Genomic DNA, 17,973 nt, shown 5'->3' with positions numbered 1-17,973 from the left:
TGCTGTTGTGTATTGTGTGTGTGTGTGTGTGTGTGTGTGTGTGTGTAGCCTATATATATATATTTTTTTTTTAAATAATTTCTTACATGATTCTGGTTCCTTTCAAAGAAAAATATTGTCTGCTCATCAGAGTATACATCTTATTTTTTAAGGGCTATAATCATATATGCGAGAAAGCCTGCGCAGCCGATGTGCATTTTACAGATTGTTAGACCTTTTTTTTTTTTTTTTTTTTTTTTTTTTTTTTTTTTAAGATAGGAGAGGCCACATAAGGATCAAGCCGTTTCACATTTGCAGCTGCAGTGATACTACCTGGACATGAAGACGCAGCAGCCGTCCTCCATAAAAGACGGCGCACATAATTCGTTATTTGAGTCGCCTCGCTTTGGAAAAGCGACGGGTGAGGGATTACCCGTGGAAGCTGTTTGTTTCAGTGGCTGCGCAGTCGGTTGCGAGCGACCTCGGCACAAAACCGCAGGGTTAAACTTTGCCAGATAACATGAACAGGAGCCTGAGGAGTGTTGGCGGCAGTCTCGGGTCAGATGAAACCAAAAAGGGAAATGGGTCCAGCGTGTTCTCGCTGTGGACACGGCGACGGCGTCTGCACAGTTGCCGACCATGACGCACGGCGACGGGAACGTGCCCGTGTGTGGCTGCACGAGTGAAAAAAAAAAAAAAAGAAAAAAAAGTGGAGTGGAGATGACATTTATGGAATGCAAATTTTGTACAAGCTAAATATTGATTGAACGGACGACTCCCAGTCTGAAGAAACTTGGCAGGAGATGAAGTTTTCTGCATGATAACACGTTGGAGCAAACACGAGATTTTCTTTAAGTAGAAAGTGAGACGTGACCTGAACAAGTATGTCTCCTGATGTAAATCTAACGGCAGAAGGTATAGAGCAACAAAAAAAAAACCCTCCGGGGAGATGCCGCAGAAATGTAATTTTTTTTTTCGTGCTTTAACATTTTAGTGGATCCAATTTTTTTTTGTTGAAAAAGACCAAATATAGTGGGTTTTTTTTAAAAAAGCTGTTTAGGACAAACGGTGTTTCTTGCAGACAATAATTCCCTGCTCTGCTGAGCCTCCTGACACATGCAGTTTGGAAAATGGGCTTTTCTGCATCTAATCTAATAAGGCAAAGTACTCTTTGTGAAGCAGCTTTAACCATACATAATGTTCTTTTCTAGATTAGCTATAATATAGAAGGACTGTAATGCAGTGGCTGACAAAATACTCCATTATTGCTGAGCTTAAAGACGTGTTTAAATGTATTGAGTTCCTGCTAAATTTTAAGTCTGTGCTCTCCAATCCTCAGGCAAATAAATAACATTTGTTTGCACAGTATGCGGAGGTTTCCCAGGATATTTCCTGTTGAACTGTAAGCTGTCTGCATGCTGTAAAGGTCTGATCAAGGACACCTTCAACTTTAAAGAGGCAGGGAACATTTTTCCTGTCAACTTTTAGCGTGTAAAGCGTCACAAATTAAAGGAAATTGAAAAGGAATTGGTGGAGGGTGCGGAAAAAGAGAAATTAATGAAATTATTAAGCTGAAAAATTAGAGCAGGAAGAAATCAAAGCGTGCAAAAGAAAGGAAAAGGGCGAGTAAAAGTGATGGCCAGAGGAGAAGGGCATGAAAGATGAGGAAGACGCCCACCAGAAAAGAAAAGTCTTTTGGCTGGAAGGGGCAGCTGAAGATAAAACGGTAAAGGTTGTTCAAAGACAATAACCAAGAGAGATGTCCCTCGACGGTTTTTTTTTTAGACATGTAAACAAAGATGATTTAGTGGCAAATGTTCTGAGACGCCTGGATTTATAATAATATAACTTTTTGTCTGGTCAGAAACTCTTAATATCTGCAGATTTTATGAAAACAGACACAGGATTTAAGGAGGACACGGGGGGAGAGGGGGGGAGGGGACAGACCTTAGTTACAGCCTTTGAACTGAAGCCCACAGGAATACTTAATGAGACGCCTGAGGAATTCACAGCCGAGACCCCCTGCAGATACTTCTGCTGCCAGCACGGCTCCAGTCGTCTCAGGAGGAGTCTGAGGGAACGCCAAGACTTAATCATTACATGTGGAATATGCTGTTGACATCAACCCCACGCATCATGTTGTTCTGCATTTCTTTATTTTAAGTGACTTGGATTAACAACTGACTTTACCCCTGGGCTGACAACTCATTTAAACGTGAACGTTATACTACCAGCAGAGGGCAGCAGAGCACAAACAACAGGTGGCGATATGCCAGGACAACACCTTTTCTGCATATTAATACCAAGAGCATTAAAACGTACAGGGAGGTAAAAGTTAATCATCTTGTTCAGTATGCGTGTTGCACATTCAGCTTCAAAACATCCAGAAGCTTCTTAAAATCAGGGAGATTTAAACTCCCTGGAAACAAGTGGAATTATGTCACCAAGGTTATGTGTGTTTTCGGTGGTTTTAAACATAATTTCATGAGTCATAATTTTAAAATCTACATTAACAAGTTTTATTTTTCAGTTTTGGTTGATAATTGCCATAAAAGCAAATCCAGGAGGAGATGTGGTTTGCGAGCTTCTGACAGAGACACATTTATATATGGAACAAAGCAGGAGCATAACTCTGACCAGCAGGAAGTGAACACCCGTTACGGTGAAAGACATGAACGCTGCGGGTATTCCTCAGCTGCCAGAGTTAGAAGAGCTTAATACAAGAAGTAACAAAGAGAAATAGCTTATTAAAAGAGTAGTACTAATAATAATAATGACGATAATCATGATGGTAATAAAGATGCTTTGACAAACAATCTGTTGACACCTGTTCCAGTACGATGATCACTGTTCTTTTACACCGCTACTTACTCTTTGGCAGTTATTCTTTTTTTTTTTATTGATTTAAAAAAAAAAAAAAACTATTGGAGCAAAGGTTTTAGGTCTCAAATGCTCCTATCAGCTACAGAAGCTGAGACATAATGGTTGTAGTGACCAATGAAAATGTGTTTTCTGAAAACGCTCAGGTTTGCTGTCGTTTTTCAGCTGTGACTTTCGTCTTTGCCATGTTTTTTTTTTTTTGTTCTTTAGAGAGCGCCTTAGGTCATAATGGGTTAACACCTCACCACATCCTCTCAAACCATCACACTACCCATTGGAGGTTTTACGGGAAATTGCTCTAGCAGCAAATATTTCACCCTCAGTTTGGTTGCTTTCAGACTGGCTGATTGGCTCTGCCCGGCCTACGGGAACTCCGCCGCTGATAAAAGGTGCGAAGGCCTTTCGGGTGTCATTTCTGGTTTAAGAAAAGGCTCCATGGTCGGCCAGCAGTGTCTCGCATATTTAAATATATTTACATATTTGTAATGCACATCATTTAGTCACGCTGGCAGAGGATGTGAAGGAGTTTAGATATTAGGATTAATAATTCATGAAGGTTTTTTTTTTTTTTTTATCCTTCACAACTTTCTGTGTAATATCTTTGGAATTTTTGGGATGCTACCCCGACATCCCATTACCTTGCAACCTTGCTAAAGACTCAAATGTTGTTCCTTGTCAGGTGTTTAGAGGTGCGTGTTGGGGATTCTGCCCCCCACCCCCACCCCCTCTCCTCCCGTGCCAGCTTCGGTTTTCCTGCTCCAGTCTCTCTGATGTGTGCATGAGGACGAGGCGAACGGGCAAAAACGGACAGCCACGACAACAGCTGCTCCTCTCGCTCATGACCGCCACCTCCCGGTCTTATGGAGGACCGTCCTCAAAGCCACAAAACTACACGCACACGTTATGTTCCTGAGCGGGGATCGCCACGCTGGAGCTTGAGCAACAGTTTGTTGCAGAACGCCCATCGGCGCAGAGCGCACGTGTCCCCCCCCTTGTCTGACTGACGAATCAAAGTGGTAGGAAGGTGATTGACCTCTCCATGCCGTTCTCTAGTCGCATCTTGTCTGACAGCTAGCATCTGTTTGATGTGTGGTTTTGTCATAGTGATCACCACCGGGGCTTTTTCTTAGAAATGACCATTTTTAAAGCACAATTCTCATCGCTTACAACTTGGGCCTTATTATCAGTCGTTACTATCTGTAATATTTTCCTCAACGGACACCTGGGAAGGCGGCAGCATCGCTAGAAAAGAAGCCATGCGGAGCAGGAAACACGAGCGGTCAGATGTTCAAACAGCGCCGAGTGGTATGTTTTTATGCATGATTGCGCCTTTGTATAGTTTGTTGCATCTTATTCTATTGTCGGGACTACATAGAACCTAATAAGATTTTAACAACATAATGTATAAGCTGCGCACTTGAATAGATTTGTTGTGAATTATAGGTTTTTTTTCCTCTTTTGACTTGATATTCTGTAAAAATACACAGACACTGTTAGATGTTTCTGTCCAGCCTTTCTTTCAGCGCTACATACATCTGACTCCCTCTCGTGGCATCATAAGGTAACAACCCTCGACGTCATCGTGACGTACTGTACCCGAGTGCAGGAAACTTTTGTTTCCTAACTACACAAGACGTACCTTGGATCCACTGTTTTTAATCATTGCTCTGAACACGTCCTTCTCGAGTGTCTGCTGCGGGACCACTGCCGTGTATACATGTGTTGTTATTACGTTTGTATTTTCAATCCACTGGCCATATGGTAATGCCTCGAAAAAAAGAAAAAAAAAAGCCTTTTTAAGCGATGTTTCACCCTTTGACTTTACTGACGTTACCACTACTGGTAACAACAGTGGCCCAACAATTTTACAATATATACTCTGGTGGTTGAGAGCAGATTGGTTTTTAAAAGCTAAAAACTTCTAAACGGTAGATACAGCTCATCTCTTGATCACAAGTTATTCTCGTGCATCTCTCGTTTCTCTTTCTTTATCCTCTTTCTTTTCTGTTTTTTTTTAATGTACTGTAGCGACGGAGCCTCTCGTGGACCCAGCATGGCTGTTCAGCAGTGTAATTTTATAAATGTGCTGGTAGTGGTGCCACACATTTGTTTATTTGTCACAAATTATTGTGTGCCATAGTGTTTTGAGCTTTTGTATAAAGTTGTTGTGGGTTATGAATTTTGATGTCATAATTGTTAGTACCCTCATACGGGCCATCAGCGGTGATGCAGGAATTAGCATGGCAAAATGATGGTTACCTGGACATGAATTAAGTTCTGGGAAAACATCAATTATGCTTCCCTATGTACAATTATAGTATGAGTTTTGCATCAGTATCGTAGTGTATGAAAATTACATATCATACGTGAAATTATTATCTCTAAACCAAATGAACTAGCTGAACCCCTCCCCCCCCTCCGGCATCATGTTCAAATTTGAATTAGGAAGAGAAAACGAAAGAAAATTGTAAAATTAATAACGATTATCAGACAAAATTCTGGCTTAAATTTTTTTTACCTACACAGTTGCCATAGTTATGTTTCAGGTTTCACCTCTAAATCAAATGGTTACATAATCTGGCCTGAATGATTGTGAAATGATGCCTAAAACTCTTCAAATGAGGCCCAAATGGTTCAAAACAGAACTGTTTTTGAACCGATTGTATGAACAGCTACTGGGTGGAAACTGTGGATTATATGCTTACTGCTAAATAGCTTCCACATCTCTGCCATTGTCTCTCTGGAGTTGGATTTCATTTGCTTGCCTATCTCTACACCTGTTGGGTCTTTTTCTGTTCATGTTGGTGATTTTGGTTTCTGGCTGCCAGTTTTTCTGCGTGCCTGTTTCCAGCCTGCGTATCGGCTAATGTGTCACCCTCTCTCCATTTGTTCCACTTTTTACTGTGCGCTTGCATCCACTGACACTTCTCAGCTTCGCAAGCAGCTCCTCCAGTCTTGAATATTTTCGTTACGCATGTTATTGATTGGTTCTGCCTGGCCTGGAGACTCCAGCAGATAAAGTGCCACGTGTCAATTGTAATAGTTGCTCCATGGATGATGTAAAAATATAATGTTTTTGTTTTCAATAACATCATTGCAATGTAACTAAATCAAACACATCCAATTGTTCCTTTAATGGTTATCTTGGCAAGCAGACACACAGAAAGTGACCCATCACTGCTGCATTTTGCCCTGTGTTTGCAGGTGCTCTCCTGGCGGCTGCTGAGCCATACCAGTTAATTAATACCACTGGAGTGTGTAAAGAAGAGGGAGGGGAAAATGCTGCGGTTGGCAGAAATAGCAAGAGAGTGACTTTCTAAACTCTTAAACTTTAATTTACCTCAAAACAGAATGAAGTTGTGGGTCTGCATTCTTTCGATGGGGTTGCATTCGTAGCTTTTGGGCAGGAAAACGGCCACACAAACACAAAGGCCGTCATAGAAATGCACATTTTTGTGCCTGTGCGCGATCAGGATATTACTGTACTATGTGATATAACTGAGGTTGTAGCCAACCAACGTCTGGTCCTCATTGTGTTTGTTTGTGTGTGCGCGTGTGTTCCTGTCAAGGTTTGACAGGCCTGACATCCTGTTGACTTTGATCCCGGAGTTAGAAGTATCTGAGCCGGTGAATATTTTTGGAATAGGTGACATTTTTTCCTCTGATACTCTTTCCTGTAGAAACATGGGTACACCGTATAATCCTCTGCCAGCAGATCTCTTCATAAATCCACCCAGAGTGAGTGTGATTGACATGTGTGAGGCACACTCCTGATGAACAGCAGTGACCATTACAAGAGAAAACATGCTTAAGAACATCAGCTGGAGAGCAGCTCCCAGTTCGTGTCTCCAAGCTGTCATCTGTTTTCAAGCCTGGGCTCTCTTTCAATAACACTAAATAATTACACACTCAACCCACACAGCCACAAGACAGAGGACTCAAAATAATCTGTTACAGACAAATTCACGTGACTGTAATTAGCCTATGAAGCCATTGAATTCCTTTTATTTTTCTACAAAAATATTTTACATTAGAAAACAGCTGAAAATATACACAGTCCACTTGGTGATGCAATAACTGCAGAACCTTTCAACTCAAATATATCTGTCTATTGGTAAATATATCTTTACAGCAAGAAAATAATTCAGGGGGGGGGGGGGCTGCGATGTTGGAGCTCGGGGGCGATCGAGGAAATCATCAGCCACAAAAAGACTCTGTGACCTGATCAAAGCAATGCAAAATAAACACGGATATGAACCTGAATGCAGACACAACTGAACCAAGTGTGAGGAATGCTTACAACCCGGAGGTGAGCATGAGCAGCAGCTCCTCACTTCAGAGTCAACGGATTTAGTCGAAGAAAGCGCTCCACCCACCTACTCATCCATGCTTCTGCCATGCTCTCACAGGGAGAGTAGGAGCCTCCAGACTAAGTGCTCATGATGAGTGCTCATCATGAGCACTTAGCGCATGGATTTGTGTGGATTGTGGAGTTTATTAAAAGGTTAGTTCCCCAAATAAAAAAATAAAAAAATACCTCATTTAACTTTGGTGCTGTCCTGCCATGTTGGTAGTTTAGCTTTTATTTCTCCAGTTTCTGAGACATTCGGTACAACAGAGATGAATGGAAAGTGGTGCTGGACGCTTTGCACACTGCGTAGGAAATTACTTTGCATTAATTTAAAAATTCAACAGTCTTGAATAATTTACAGACCTTGTTGCAAACTATTTTCAAAGCACTATGTTTAAAAGAGGAAATTACCCCCGTGTGGGTTATTCAGTTATTCGGAGTAACGCTGACATTATCTTTGCAAAGATACACGACAGCTGAGTTTTTCAAAGGAGAAGTGACATCCCATTCATCTTCAGTGTATTGGGGTGATAAAAATGGAACCATCTACATGACTACCAATTGAGGAAAGTAGTTGGGTGGAATCACCTTTTAATAAAGCAGCTGCTGTCGTTTCTATAAAGTGTGTCTTGGCATTTCATTCACCTTCGCACCTCCCTGCATCTCAGAATAAGTTTTACTCGTGTGTGCGAAGCTTTGCTGCTTCAAACCTGATGTACATCAAGACAAATAATACATTTCTGTTTGGTGAGGCTGGGTAACAAACCTTTTGATACTTTTATGGCACCAACCGAATTGCTTAGGCTGATTATTTGGATACTTTAGTTACAGCCACACCAAAACTGTTTTTTTTTTGTTTTGTTTTTTAAATCGCATGTTTTTTGTTACGTTTAGGCAGGAGTATATCTCTTCAGCGTCAGTGAGTCAATACAATGTTTCCTCATATGTGCCCGAGTGCAGAAGTTGGAGTACTCTCCGTGCAGAGCCGACGAGCCAGCATCTACTAATAGCCTGTATGCGAGGCGTTCGGGGGTAGATCTGTAAATTGTAGATTCAGAAAATAATCAAGAGTTATGTTCTCCCTCTCTGAACTACATGAAAGTTATTGATTTGTAGCGTAATGTAATTTCCTTTTTGTTAAAATTGATTTTGTTTTTTTAACCGAACGTTACCAGACCAAATTAACTGCATGGCTATGTGGACTCTATCGTAAATTGTATTCAGTAGTTGCATCCAGTGGTCGTAGCTCTTGAGTTAATTTTGAAACTATTGGAGCATCCTTTACCGTAAGCGCAAAAAACTTAACAACACTGTGACTACATTTGGAAAATGCCTGACTTCAACGTTTTTGCACTTAACGACCGACTCTGGTCACTAATTGGTCCACTCTTCAGAATGGCTGAGTAAACCTGAATGCAAACAGGGTTAAGGGCTATAATCGCAGCAAAGAAAGTGGAAGCTGTGAGCAATAGTCTGGCGGAGCCAGGTTAGGAATTTATAAAACTGGCATTGAAAAAAAGCATGGTTAAGAAACCAGCATTGAAATCGAGGTGTCTGAATTTTCTTCTTTTTTTTTTTTTTTTTACCAACACCCAGCCCTTTTATTGAGTACCATCTTAACTTGCAGAGATGTGGCGACTCGATCGTTCAATACAAAACTTTGTAAAGCATTGTAAGTGGGTTTGTGCCTATAAGAATGACTATCGTTGTTGGCAGTGCCCACAAAATGACATGTAAAATAAATAACGGCAAAATTTGATCAAAAATGTGTGAAATTATATAATAATAACAACATTTTCCAGTTGTTGGTTTGTTGCCTGGCCCTCCAGCAGTATAAAGCTTTGTCCCTCGGTTCAGCATCATAGCAGTTCAGAGCGGAGGGCCAGCAAGAGCGTCCACAGAGGTGGCAGCAGCCAGACGGGAGACGGGGAGAGGCGGGCGCCTAAAGGCGAGGCGGTGTCCGAGGTGCAGGAGCACACCTCGTATCCGTTCTCCGCGTGGTCGGGGTGACGGTGCACGTTGACTCTCGTCTCCGTGTTTTTGGTCTCCGTGTCCGGAGAGTCCGACTGCATCTCGGTGCAAAGCAGCCAGTCCTTAGCGATGAGGCGGGGGTAATCTGCCTCCACCTCCATGTCACTGCCCGGCACCCGCCAGTACTCCTTCCCCTTGAAGAAGTAGGACGAGCCTTCGGAGACAGACGGCGGAGGGACAGAATTAGTGTCTGCATGTGTGAGTGTACAACACACAAGAGAATACAGGGGCAGACTACTGTAGAGACTTCATTACGCACAGAAGGCTTAGAATTGACTTTGCTCTCATCTGGAATACACAACAAGGACATAACGCATAAAGCATCGAAGGCCTTCATTTCATGAATCAGTGAACCCTGGTGCAAATTGTTTATGTTTTAGCAGTTTCACATTGTTATTACCTTACTCCACGGAGCACCTGTTCGAGACACAGTGGGAATAATTTGAAACCGAGTGGGATTACAAAATATGCTTTTCGGTAGGTGTGTGTGGCCTTACATCCATCATAGAAAATCATATATTCTCATTTGGTATAACAGCTGCAATTTGAGACTGGTGACTTTGGGAGAGGAGATCAGTTCAGAAAATAGCATGAACCCTGGCAGCAACCTCGTCTCCTAGAAATGAGATTTGTAAACGGCTAATTTGCAACGGAAGATACGTTTGGAAGGAAACGCTAATGATGTGATATTACCATATTAAGGACATGTTGCTAATTAACATTTTTTTTTCAAATATTTTGATACAAAAAGTATGAAAAGATGTTTAATTACAATAAGTCACAGTGACCTATTAACGGGGGGGAAATGATTTAGTAATAGATTCATGTCGTTTTGTTGAGACAGGGTTTTGCGCACGGTAAAGAGAACCCGTCTACTGACAGAACACGAGAATTAGCTAATTTGTCATGCACCAGTGTGACACGTCACCATGTGTTGTCACAAGTATTTTGCTGGCAGTGGCTGATAACTCATGATAAATAATGCGAAATGGGGTTTGGCCATCTATTGCCGATGGCTAACAGTCATCACGGTGGGAGTCCGGCATTGTAATCGTCCATCTTAATTCACTGTCTACATTGTCATTTTCACAAACTTAATCTGCAACCAATTTAAGGTGGAATATTTGTATGTAATGGTTGCGTTGTAGCCACAATTTTTTTTCTTGCGATGGCTACAAGAGTGAGCCGCCACACTGGAAGTAAGAGGATAATTGAGCAACAGAAGAAGCATCAGCGAACAATCCTTAAACCGGACTCCTCAGCTACACAGTGTGAGGCCATAGTGCAAGGCAGGCACATTTACATGAACATATTCTTCTCAGTGATATTGCTTTTGTTACATTGACTTTAATACTTTTGTATTTAAGTACTGTTTGAAGAATAATTAAATAGAAGCTGTAGCTAAAATTGACCTGCGTTGCATCTAAACTAGATTTAGGTAATTTGGTTGGATCTGTTTGTGTCTGCTTGCCAGCACAGAACAAAGCAATGCCTTATGGGCATTCTTGACACAATAATTGGCTTGTGTCACTTGATTGTTACTGATACACCCGTTACTGTGCCTGTCCTTTCACCACAGGGCACTTAAGTTAATTAAAATGACCAACATACCTAATGGAAATTGGCACTGTGTGCTTCTGATGAAAATGCCTCTTTGTTGTGTGTCTGTGAAGATTCTCGGTCATCCAGGCCAGAGTATATCCAAGTACTATCCAAAGGCAACTGGGCTTGCTTCATGTTTTTGAAGATGTTTCACCTCTTATCTGAAAGGCTTCATCAGTGAACTGAAAAAGCCTTTTCGGAGGTGAAATGTCTTCACGTGTTATCCAGTTTCCTTTGGATATCACTCGAATATAACCGTCACACACGCGCTCTGTCCCTCGGCCGTAGACTAGTTTCTATTTGGTATAATTGTCGTTAAAAACCCTGTTTTTGTTGGCGTTTTTGGTATTTATATTGAGTAATAAGAACAATTAGGGGGCCTTATAAATGTACGTTAAGTAAGTTTTCTTATTAAGTGCGTAAAGGACTCACGGCCTCTAGTCGCCCATTTCCTGTGCACAATCAGAATATATTCAAGCCGTGCTGTGGCATGGTGGAATACAAATAAAGGAAGGCTTTATAGTGAACTGCCATCAGGGACACAGTGCATTTCCCCTCAGCCTCACCCTAACAGTCAGACCAAGTTCCAGCCTTTTAGCAGCTCTCTGAAGCCATTTGCAGTGGGAGGACTGACTTTAATGTCGTCTTTTCCAAACATGTCCTTCCTCTCTTAAGTCTGAAACTAATTTCAATCCTAACAAAGATACAAGAGAAAACACACTCGCAAAGTCACTCTCTTTAGCCATCTGTCAGCATTATAGGAAGACCAGGCTCGCACTGTATAGGGTTGAATGCCACTTTGTCTTCTTCAACTTGTTCTTTCTTTTCCTTTGAGGGGAAAAATCATAGAGCTGTCAAAAGTTGGTGAATACATTTCAGATCACCCAGTTCTGATTAATAAACTCCAGTTTTTCTTCACATTCTTTGACTGAAGATGAGTCATGCGCCGTCCCATTCCGTTCTCATTAGCAAGGCATCAACTACTGGCGCTCTGTCAAAGCTGCTGGCGTCAGAGAAACACTCCTTTGGTGATGGCTTTATGACCAACCGATTCAGAGAGGGAAGTCAGGTCGTAGTCAAGTAAACTTATGTAATGTATGTAACATACCTAACGTAACTTAGGTGACCTATATTACGTAATGTTAAGAATGTCAGAGGCTTATTTATTTGAGCACAAACCATGATATCTTCCTAAACCAAACCATGTGCTTTTGTTGCCTAAACTTTAGGCACCTTGTGCTTATCTGCATTTGTTGCCCTGGGATGAGGACAGGTTGGCCTCGATGAACAAATGAAGTTCATGGTGACATTGGGCTCTTTTTGTTTGTGTTTCACTTGGCATAATAAGTTCTAGAAGCTTGTGAGTTTTGTATAGGTCTCGTACAAATTTTAATTGTTATATTCATTATTACATGAATTCCAGGGCCAGAAACGTAACGCGTTAATGCAACAGCTTCAGTAATTTCTTCAAAACAAATGGACACTGTAATTTTCAGTTAACATTTCTCAAACAGGAGTAAATAGTGCATTTATTCAGGACTATTTTTAGATGCAGATTAATACACAATAGTTGGCTGTTCGGTACCAAGACCATACAATTGTGCCAAATTAAACTGCAGTGCGGGAAGAAATGAAGGAACATACCATACAATGGTTCAGCTCAGCTGGTTATGTTTTTTTTTTTTTTTTTTTTTTTATTGTTTTTTTTATAGTTAATAATACTGGAGCCCTGTGGCCAAAAGGAATAAGGATTGTCAGACTGTGGCTACACGGACAATACTTTGTAGTTGTCACATTTCATTGTTGTTTTGCCTTTTAATGGGATTTGTGTACAAACACATACGTGTCAAATATCACCAACCTCATTCTTTACAGGTAGACTATGAACTGCAGTAACACAGACGTCTGTCTCAACCTCTTCACTCAATGGTCTGATTTGTTTCCTGTTGATTCCTATTACTCTATTGATGTGACACTGCTACAATTAAAATGCCAACTGGTACCTGAACGGATCCCGTATCTGTTTAAGATAATATTCATGCCTACTAAATACATTTTTCAAATCCTTTTCCATTTTCTTTTTAAACCATGACTAAAAGGCTAAACTATTCCTGGGTGCCATACTGATGTCAGCAGCTGCGATTATTATCATCATTACAGCTGCACTAATGTACTTTTTTCCCCCCACAGCAACCATTCTCTATGGTTTTACTGCCTTTCCCTGTTTCTGTATGATTTTTGATCTGTCCTCTGTGTCAAGTCATCTCCTTTTCTTCCATGGTCTTTAATATCTTTGTCCTCAGGTGTCCTCATATCTTCTCTTTTCTGGATCCCACCCACTTTTCACACACCCGTCCTTTCTATTCTATTTTCATGACAAGATGTCATCCCATCTCCTCTTTCCTACTTGCTGTCATCTCTCTCTTTTCTCTTCCCTATTCATCCAGAGCTGGTGAGACAAACAGAGAACAGGCTTTGATGTGGCTCTAGTTCCCAGGACCCATGGTCTGTCAATGTGCATTTGTGCGTGTAGGTTTCTGAGTTTACCCTTCCAGGCTCATTGGTGATAATGGCCGGGGGTGGAGCTGACTGAAAACAGTATGACTGGCCTCTTCTCTCTCTCTCTCTCTCTCTCTCTCTCTCTCTCTCTCTCTCTCTCTCACACACACACACACACACACACACGGGTACGCTCATCAAAGAGCTCGCAGACCTCTGAGTCGACAAGCTCAGAAGGGAGAACACAGACCCCTGAACACCTGACGGGGAAATAACTTCTTTGTATTCACATGTGCTGCAGGGAGGGTTTGGTACATCCTGGCTACCACTGAGAATGACCCAAAATGTAGAAGGAAGTGGCTGGTTTTTGGGGGATATTTTCAAAATCGAAAACAACCTTGAGCATCATGCCCGATACACACAAACCCAAAAGAGAAGAAGTGTTGCCGCTTCCTCAAACAAATACAGTTAATCCACTTCACAACTCTCATTAGCATGCATGTGATCAGTTGACTGATGCTTTCATGGAAGCAGGCGTTGTGACCTTGACACTCAGCTGGTACAGTGGGGCTGCACAGTATGATTACACTGGCCCAGCTCCAAGGTTTGAATATGTTTGACTCTGCAAATGTGGAGCAGAATTTTGGCAGAAAACCCTGTGCGTGCTATGTCAAAATAACCATAAAAAAAACCCCAAAACAACAACCTCTATTCACACATGAAAAATGCAAATTTTCCTCGAATCTAAATACTGCAGCTATGCCAAAAAAATCATGGATGTAATCAGAGACTGCCAAAATTAGACAAACTCAAATGAAATGGAGGTCAATGGTCAGGAAAAAATGCATTGCGTGAACATTTAACAATCTTAAGTTTGAATAGATATTCTCATGTGAAATGTCTTATCTATGAAAGACAGAAGTTGATTTAAACTTATTAATAAATTCAATTTGGGTTCCAATTTTAATATGCGATAAGCTTAATTACATCTGAATGCTTCATAAGCAATAATTAGAATAAAAGAACAGCTACAATCCAGCCTTTGAGAAACAGTATCACGTGGTAATGAAGCTGGAGACTTTTGTAAAATTTCTTTAGTTGGTTTTTCTGGGCTCATAATAAAATCATGAAGGATTTGACCTCGGCAACTAACAGTAAGTGTAGTGGTGAAGGGCGATTTGTCTCAGAATGTGAAAAGTAAATTCCAGGAACATGTTTCAGTTTTTCAGGAAAACATGACGGGAATAACGAGCTTTCATTTTTCAGACCAGGAAGCTACGTCCACTTTTATATAAAGTCTATGCCAGTCACAGTATTTCAAAGAACTTTCCTTTTGAGTTGTCTGGTGCTCAACCTATGAGGAGCAGCCAGAGCCTAAAAACAAAGGAAGCATTACATTTGCCAACGTTACTCACCATCAGACCACCTCATGGCGTCATCCAGGTTCGGCAGCAGCCCTTTCCAAAGGGTGCTGTCTTTAGGGTAGCCCAGGTCCATACGTCTCAGGTGGTCGTCGTAGCGCCAGTAGTGGTTGTCCTTGAAGAAGTAGGTTTTGTCGTTGTGTAACCAAACAAAGGCTGCATCCACACCCTCCAAGGGTAGGCCAAAGTCACTGATTGGACGGGGGTAACCCTCCTCCACGATGTTGTCCTTGAATACCCAGTATTTTTGACCTAAACACGGTGGACACACAGATAACAACTACCTTTTATGTTCTACAGTTTTATGAATAACACAAAGCAGGCTATTGTATATTGGGTATGTAAAGGAAACTTAATTGAAATAAAAAGAAAATATTTATACTTAGTTTTCCAATGCTACCAATGCAGAACATAGGAATGTTATTTTATATATTTTGTTTTATCTAATGTGATTCATGTGGCATCAAGTTTTCATTTGCTTCTTTAAAGTGTGGTTGAGTCACACATTTTGATTTGATTTGTTATCAAATGTCATATCAAACATATAATTATATTGTGATTGTGTCACCACTAAACCAGACACATTTTTTTTTAGTAGATCTCAAGACTCATTTCATGAGTCAACTACTGTATTGAAAATGCCTTTTGTTTTGATACCGTACCTTTAAAGAAGACTATTTTGTGGTCCCCGGGTCTCTCGTACACGGCATCCACGCTGTCCAGATTGGTTGGGAGGCCCCTCCAGAAGCGATGGATCTGAGCTGGACGCAGAGACACCAGGTGCTTCTCTCTTGTTAGTCGCCAGAAGTACTTCCCTTTGAGGAACAGACCAGTTTGGAGTTAGTACCAGCGCCGTTCTGGATGTCGACCTATATGTCATCGTGGTCGCGGTCATGTACATTTGTAAATGAGTGTGAAGATTGTTACTATCAAAGTGTTTGTGTAGAGATTTGTATGATTGTTAATGGTAGCGCTAGTTTTCAAGGTTAGTTAGGATGTTTGACTCTTTGACTGTTGTCTCTCCATAGAGGCCTAAATCAGGTTTAACTGCTGTTATTGACTAATTATCTGCCTTATTCAAAAAGCGCAAATCTTGTCTTCAACAGTGGGTCTTCCTGAACCTGAGTTTACTAATGTGGTAGCTAGACCTGTTACAATTATTAAATAATTGCCCGATTGTGGTTATTTGAGCTCACCGCAATCATTTTGCATTTCATTAGCTCTCAATAGCATTTCTTCTGCAGTGGTTTGAGACTTCTACACCACCTGTTTATCTTGAAGCACTGCGGTTCTACTGTTCGACCGACTGCATTTCTATGAGTATATATTGACATCATGGATTTAGTTTTTTAGCCAAAAAGCACAAACAATACATAGCCCTTCTCTTTCTTAAGATATATGTGTATCAATACACTGTGTTTAAGCTTATACTCTAATGGTAAAAGAAACATAGAAAGACAATTAAATTATTACTCGTAATTCTTTGTCTGACAATTAATTGTGAACTAAAATTCACAATTGTGATGGCCTCAGTGGTAACATCCCAGAAACGGTTACAAAGTTAACTTTAAATGAGGGTTCACATTGTTTGGAAAAATGTGTAAGCCCAAAAATGACGGATCATTGAACAGGAAGCAAATGATGCATCTTGATAATTCCGAGTGTCGGCAATAACGGCTTTCAAAAGACCAAATTACTGCTGAGAAGGTCTTCAAACTTTTAATGTCCTGTCAGTTGATTCAAGTGAAAGCGATTAACAAAGGTCCATGGAAATGTCAGTTAAAGTTCAGCACACTTTACTGACACTTCTCCACTGAAAGTATGTGAGTCTGTTTCTTGTTTCCATTGTCAGTGGGAGGGTGGGGGTCATTCCTCCAGAGGGGCAAACATGAAAGCCTGATGTAATTTTTGGACTGCAGTCTCTCAGCGGGGCTCCACGGGCTGCGTCGGGTGTCTGCAGCCTCGCTCTCCTTCCCATCCTCTTTTTTTTTTTTTTTTTTTTTCTCGGTCTCTCTTTAATTTAGCTCTTTCTCCACTTGTGCTCATTTAGCTAATTTCTTGTTATTTTTCCCACACAGCTCTGTGGCTCCGCGTCTGTCTTTCTCCCTTTGTGCCGTTGTACCTTTGAAAAAGAAGGCCTCCCCTCGTATCTGGGCCACTGCATCAAAGTGACTGGTGCATCTGTCTGGGGTATCTCGTGCCAGCCTGAGAGAGATGTGAAGAAAGTGGGAGGAGAAAACATTGTTAGAGGAGGCAAAATAAGAGCCTCTTATGTAAAACTGGACATTTACAACACTTTTAAATCTTTAACCACCAGTTATTTCTGGGCATTCATTTATTATCTAAAAGGACATTTGGAAAAGTTTTACCTCAATTATCTAATGTTTGTAGTTACATATGTGCTGATCCTTTTCAAAATCTTCTTTACGTGCTAATATTTTGCTCATACTATTCCTGTCATCTTACCTGCGCATGAATCAGTTACACCAGGAAAAACTAAAGAGTAGAGGCTATCGGATAGCCTGACATGAAAACATCCCTGGGTGCATTTTATCCCCGAGGTTTTTAAGTGATTAAAAGCAGTGATGTGGCCGGCCTGCCAATGATGGAGCCATTAGCACCTCGGGGCTGAGAGTGGGAGCCCGCCAGGCCTTATATTACCAACAAAGGTCTCTATTCAGAGCTCTATTAACACTACACTGCTGCCTAGTGGTCAGTATTGGTGCCCTTGTCAGGGCTAATCTAGCTTTTTCACACATCATGACCTGAAGAAGGGAGTGGGAAATAATTAATGAAGCCGGGTAGAAGTGGGGGGAGCAAAGGTGGTTAAATATTCCACCAGTGCCTGTTGAGCTTTGACATCCTTTTCAATGCTCCCTTGCTGTTTATATTTGTGTGTGTGTGCGCGCACACATGTGTGTGCTTTCTGAAACCAGCTGGAATTGTAGAAGTATTTTTATATATTTTTTTGCCTTTGGATCTGTCAGGGGCTATTTTAAGGTTAGAGCTTGGTGGTTTGGGTGTATGTGCGTGTGAATGTACACTCAAAATACATAAACGGACAAAGTTTTGCCTAATTATGCTTGATAACCTGACAAAGCTATAGGCTGCCCAACTTTCTTTAGGGAATTACTTAATTAGATGGGCTGGCTCCCAAGCTCACTCTCAGTCTCTTGGCTAATTTGCTTTGTTGGTACCTCATGACTTCCT

The 17,973-nt window shown here is 41.2% G+C and overlaps 1 protein-coding gene across 1 annotated transcript in view; it reads right to left on the bottom strand.

The window, feature by feature from the left end:
• Positions 1–6,821: 6,821 nt before the first annotated feature.
• The window catches only part of LOC138206322 (matrix metalloproteinase-17-like), a 64,559-nt gene continuing 53,407 nt past the window's right edge, over positions 6,822–17,973 (bottom strand). Inside the window, exons 7-10 of the mRNA XM_069162939.1 lie at positions 16,886–16,968; positions 15,426–15,578; positions 14,758–15,015; positions 6,822–9,395 (exon numbers count right to left, since the gene is read on the bottom strand). Of these exons, the coding sequence (XP_069019040.1) occupies positions 9,070–9,395; positions 14,758–15,015; positions 15,426–15,578; positions 16,886–16,968 (820 nt within the window). The 3' untranslated portion in view covers positions 6,822–9,069. The remainder of the gene's footprint in view (positions 9,396–14,757; positions 15,016–15,425; positions 15,579–16,885; positions 16,969–17,973) is intronic.

This window comes from Embiotoca jacksoni, unplaced genomic scaffold, assembly GCF_022577435.1.
Source record: "Embiotoca jacksoni isolate LCO1_2020_lvr unplaced genomic scaffold, fEmbJac1.0.p SCAF_10, whole genome shotgun sequence".
In the NCBI taxonomy this organism is placed as follows: domain Eukaryota; kingdom Metazoa; phylum Chordata; class Actinopteri; family Embiotocidae; genus Embiotoca; species Embiotoca jacksoni.
Note: the sequence above shows the minus strand (reverse complement) of the source record. Positions and strands in the feature narration are given on the sequence as shown.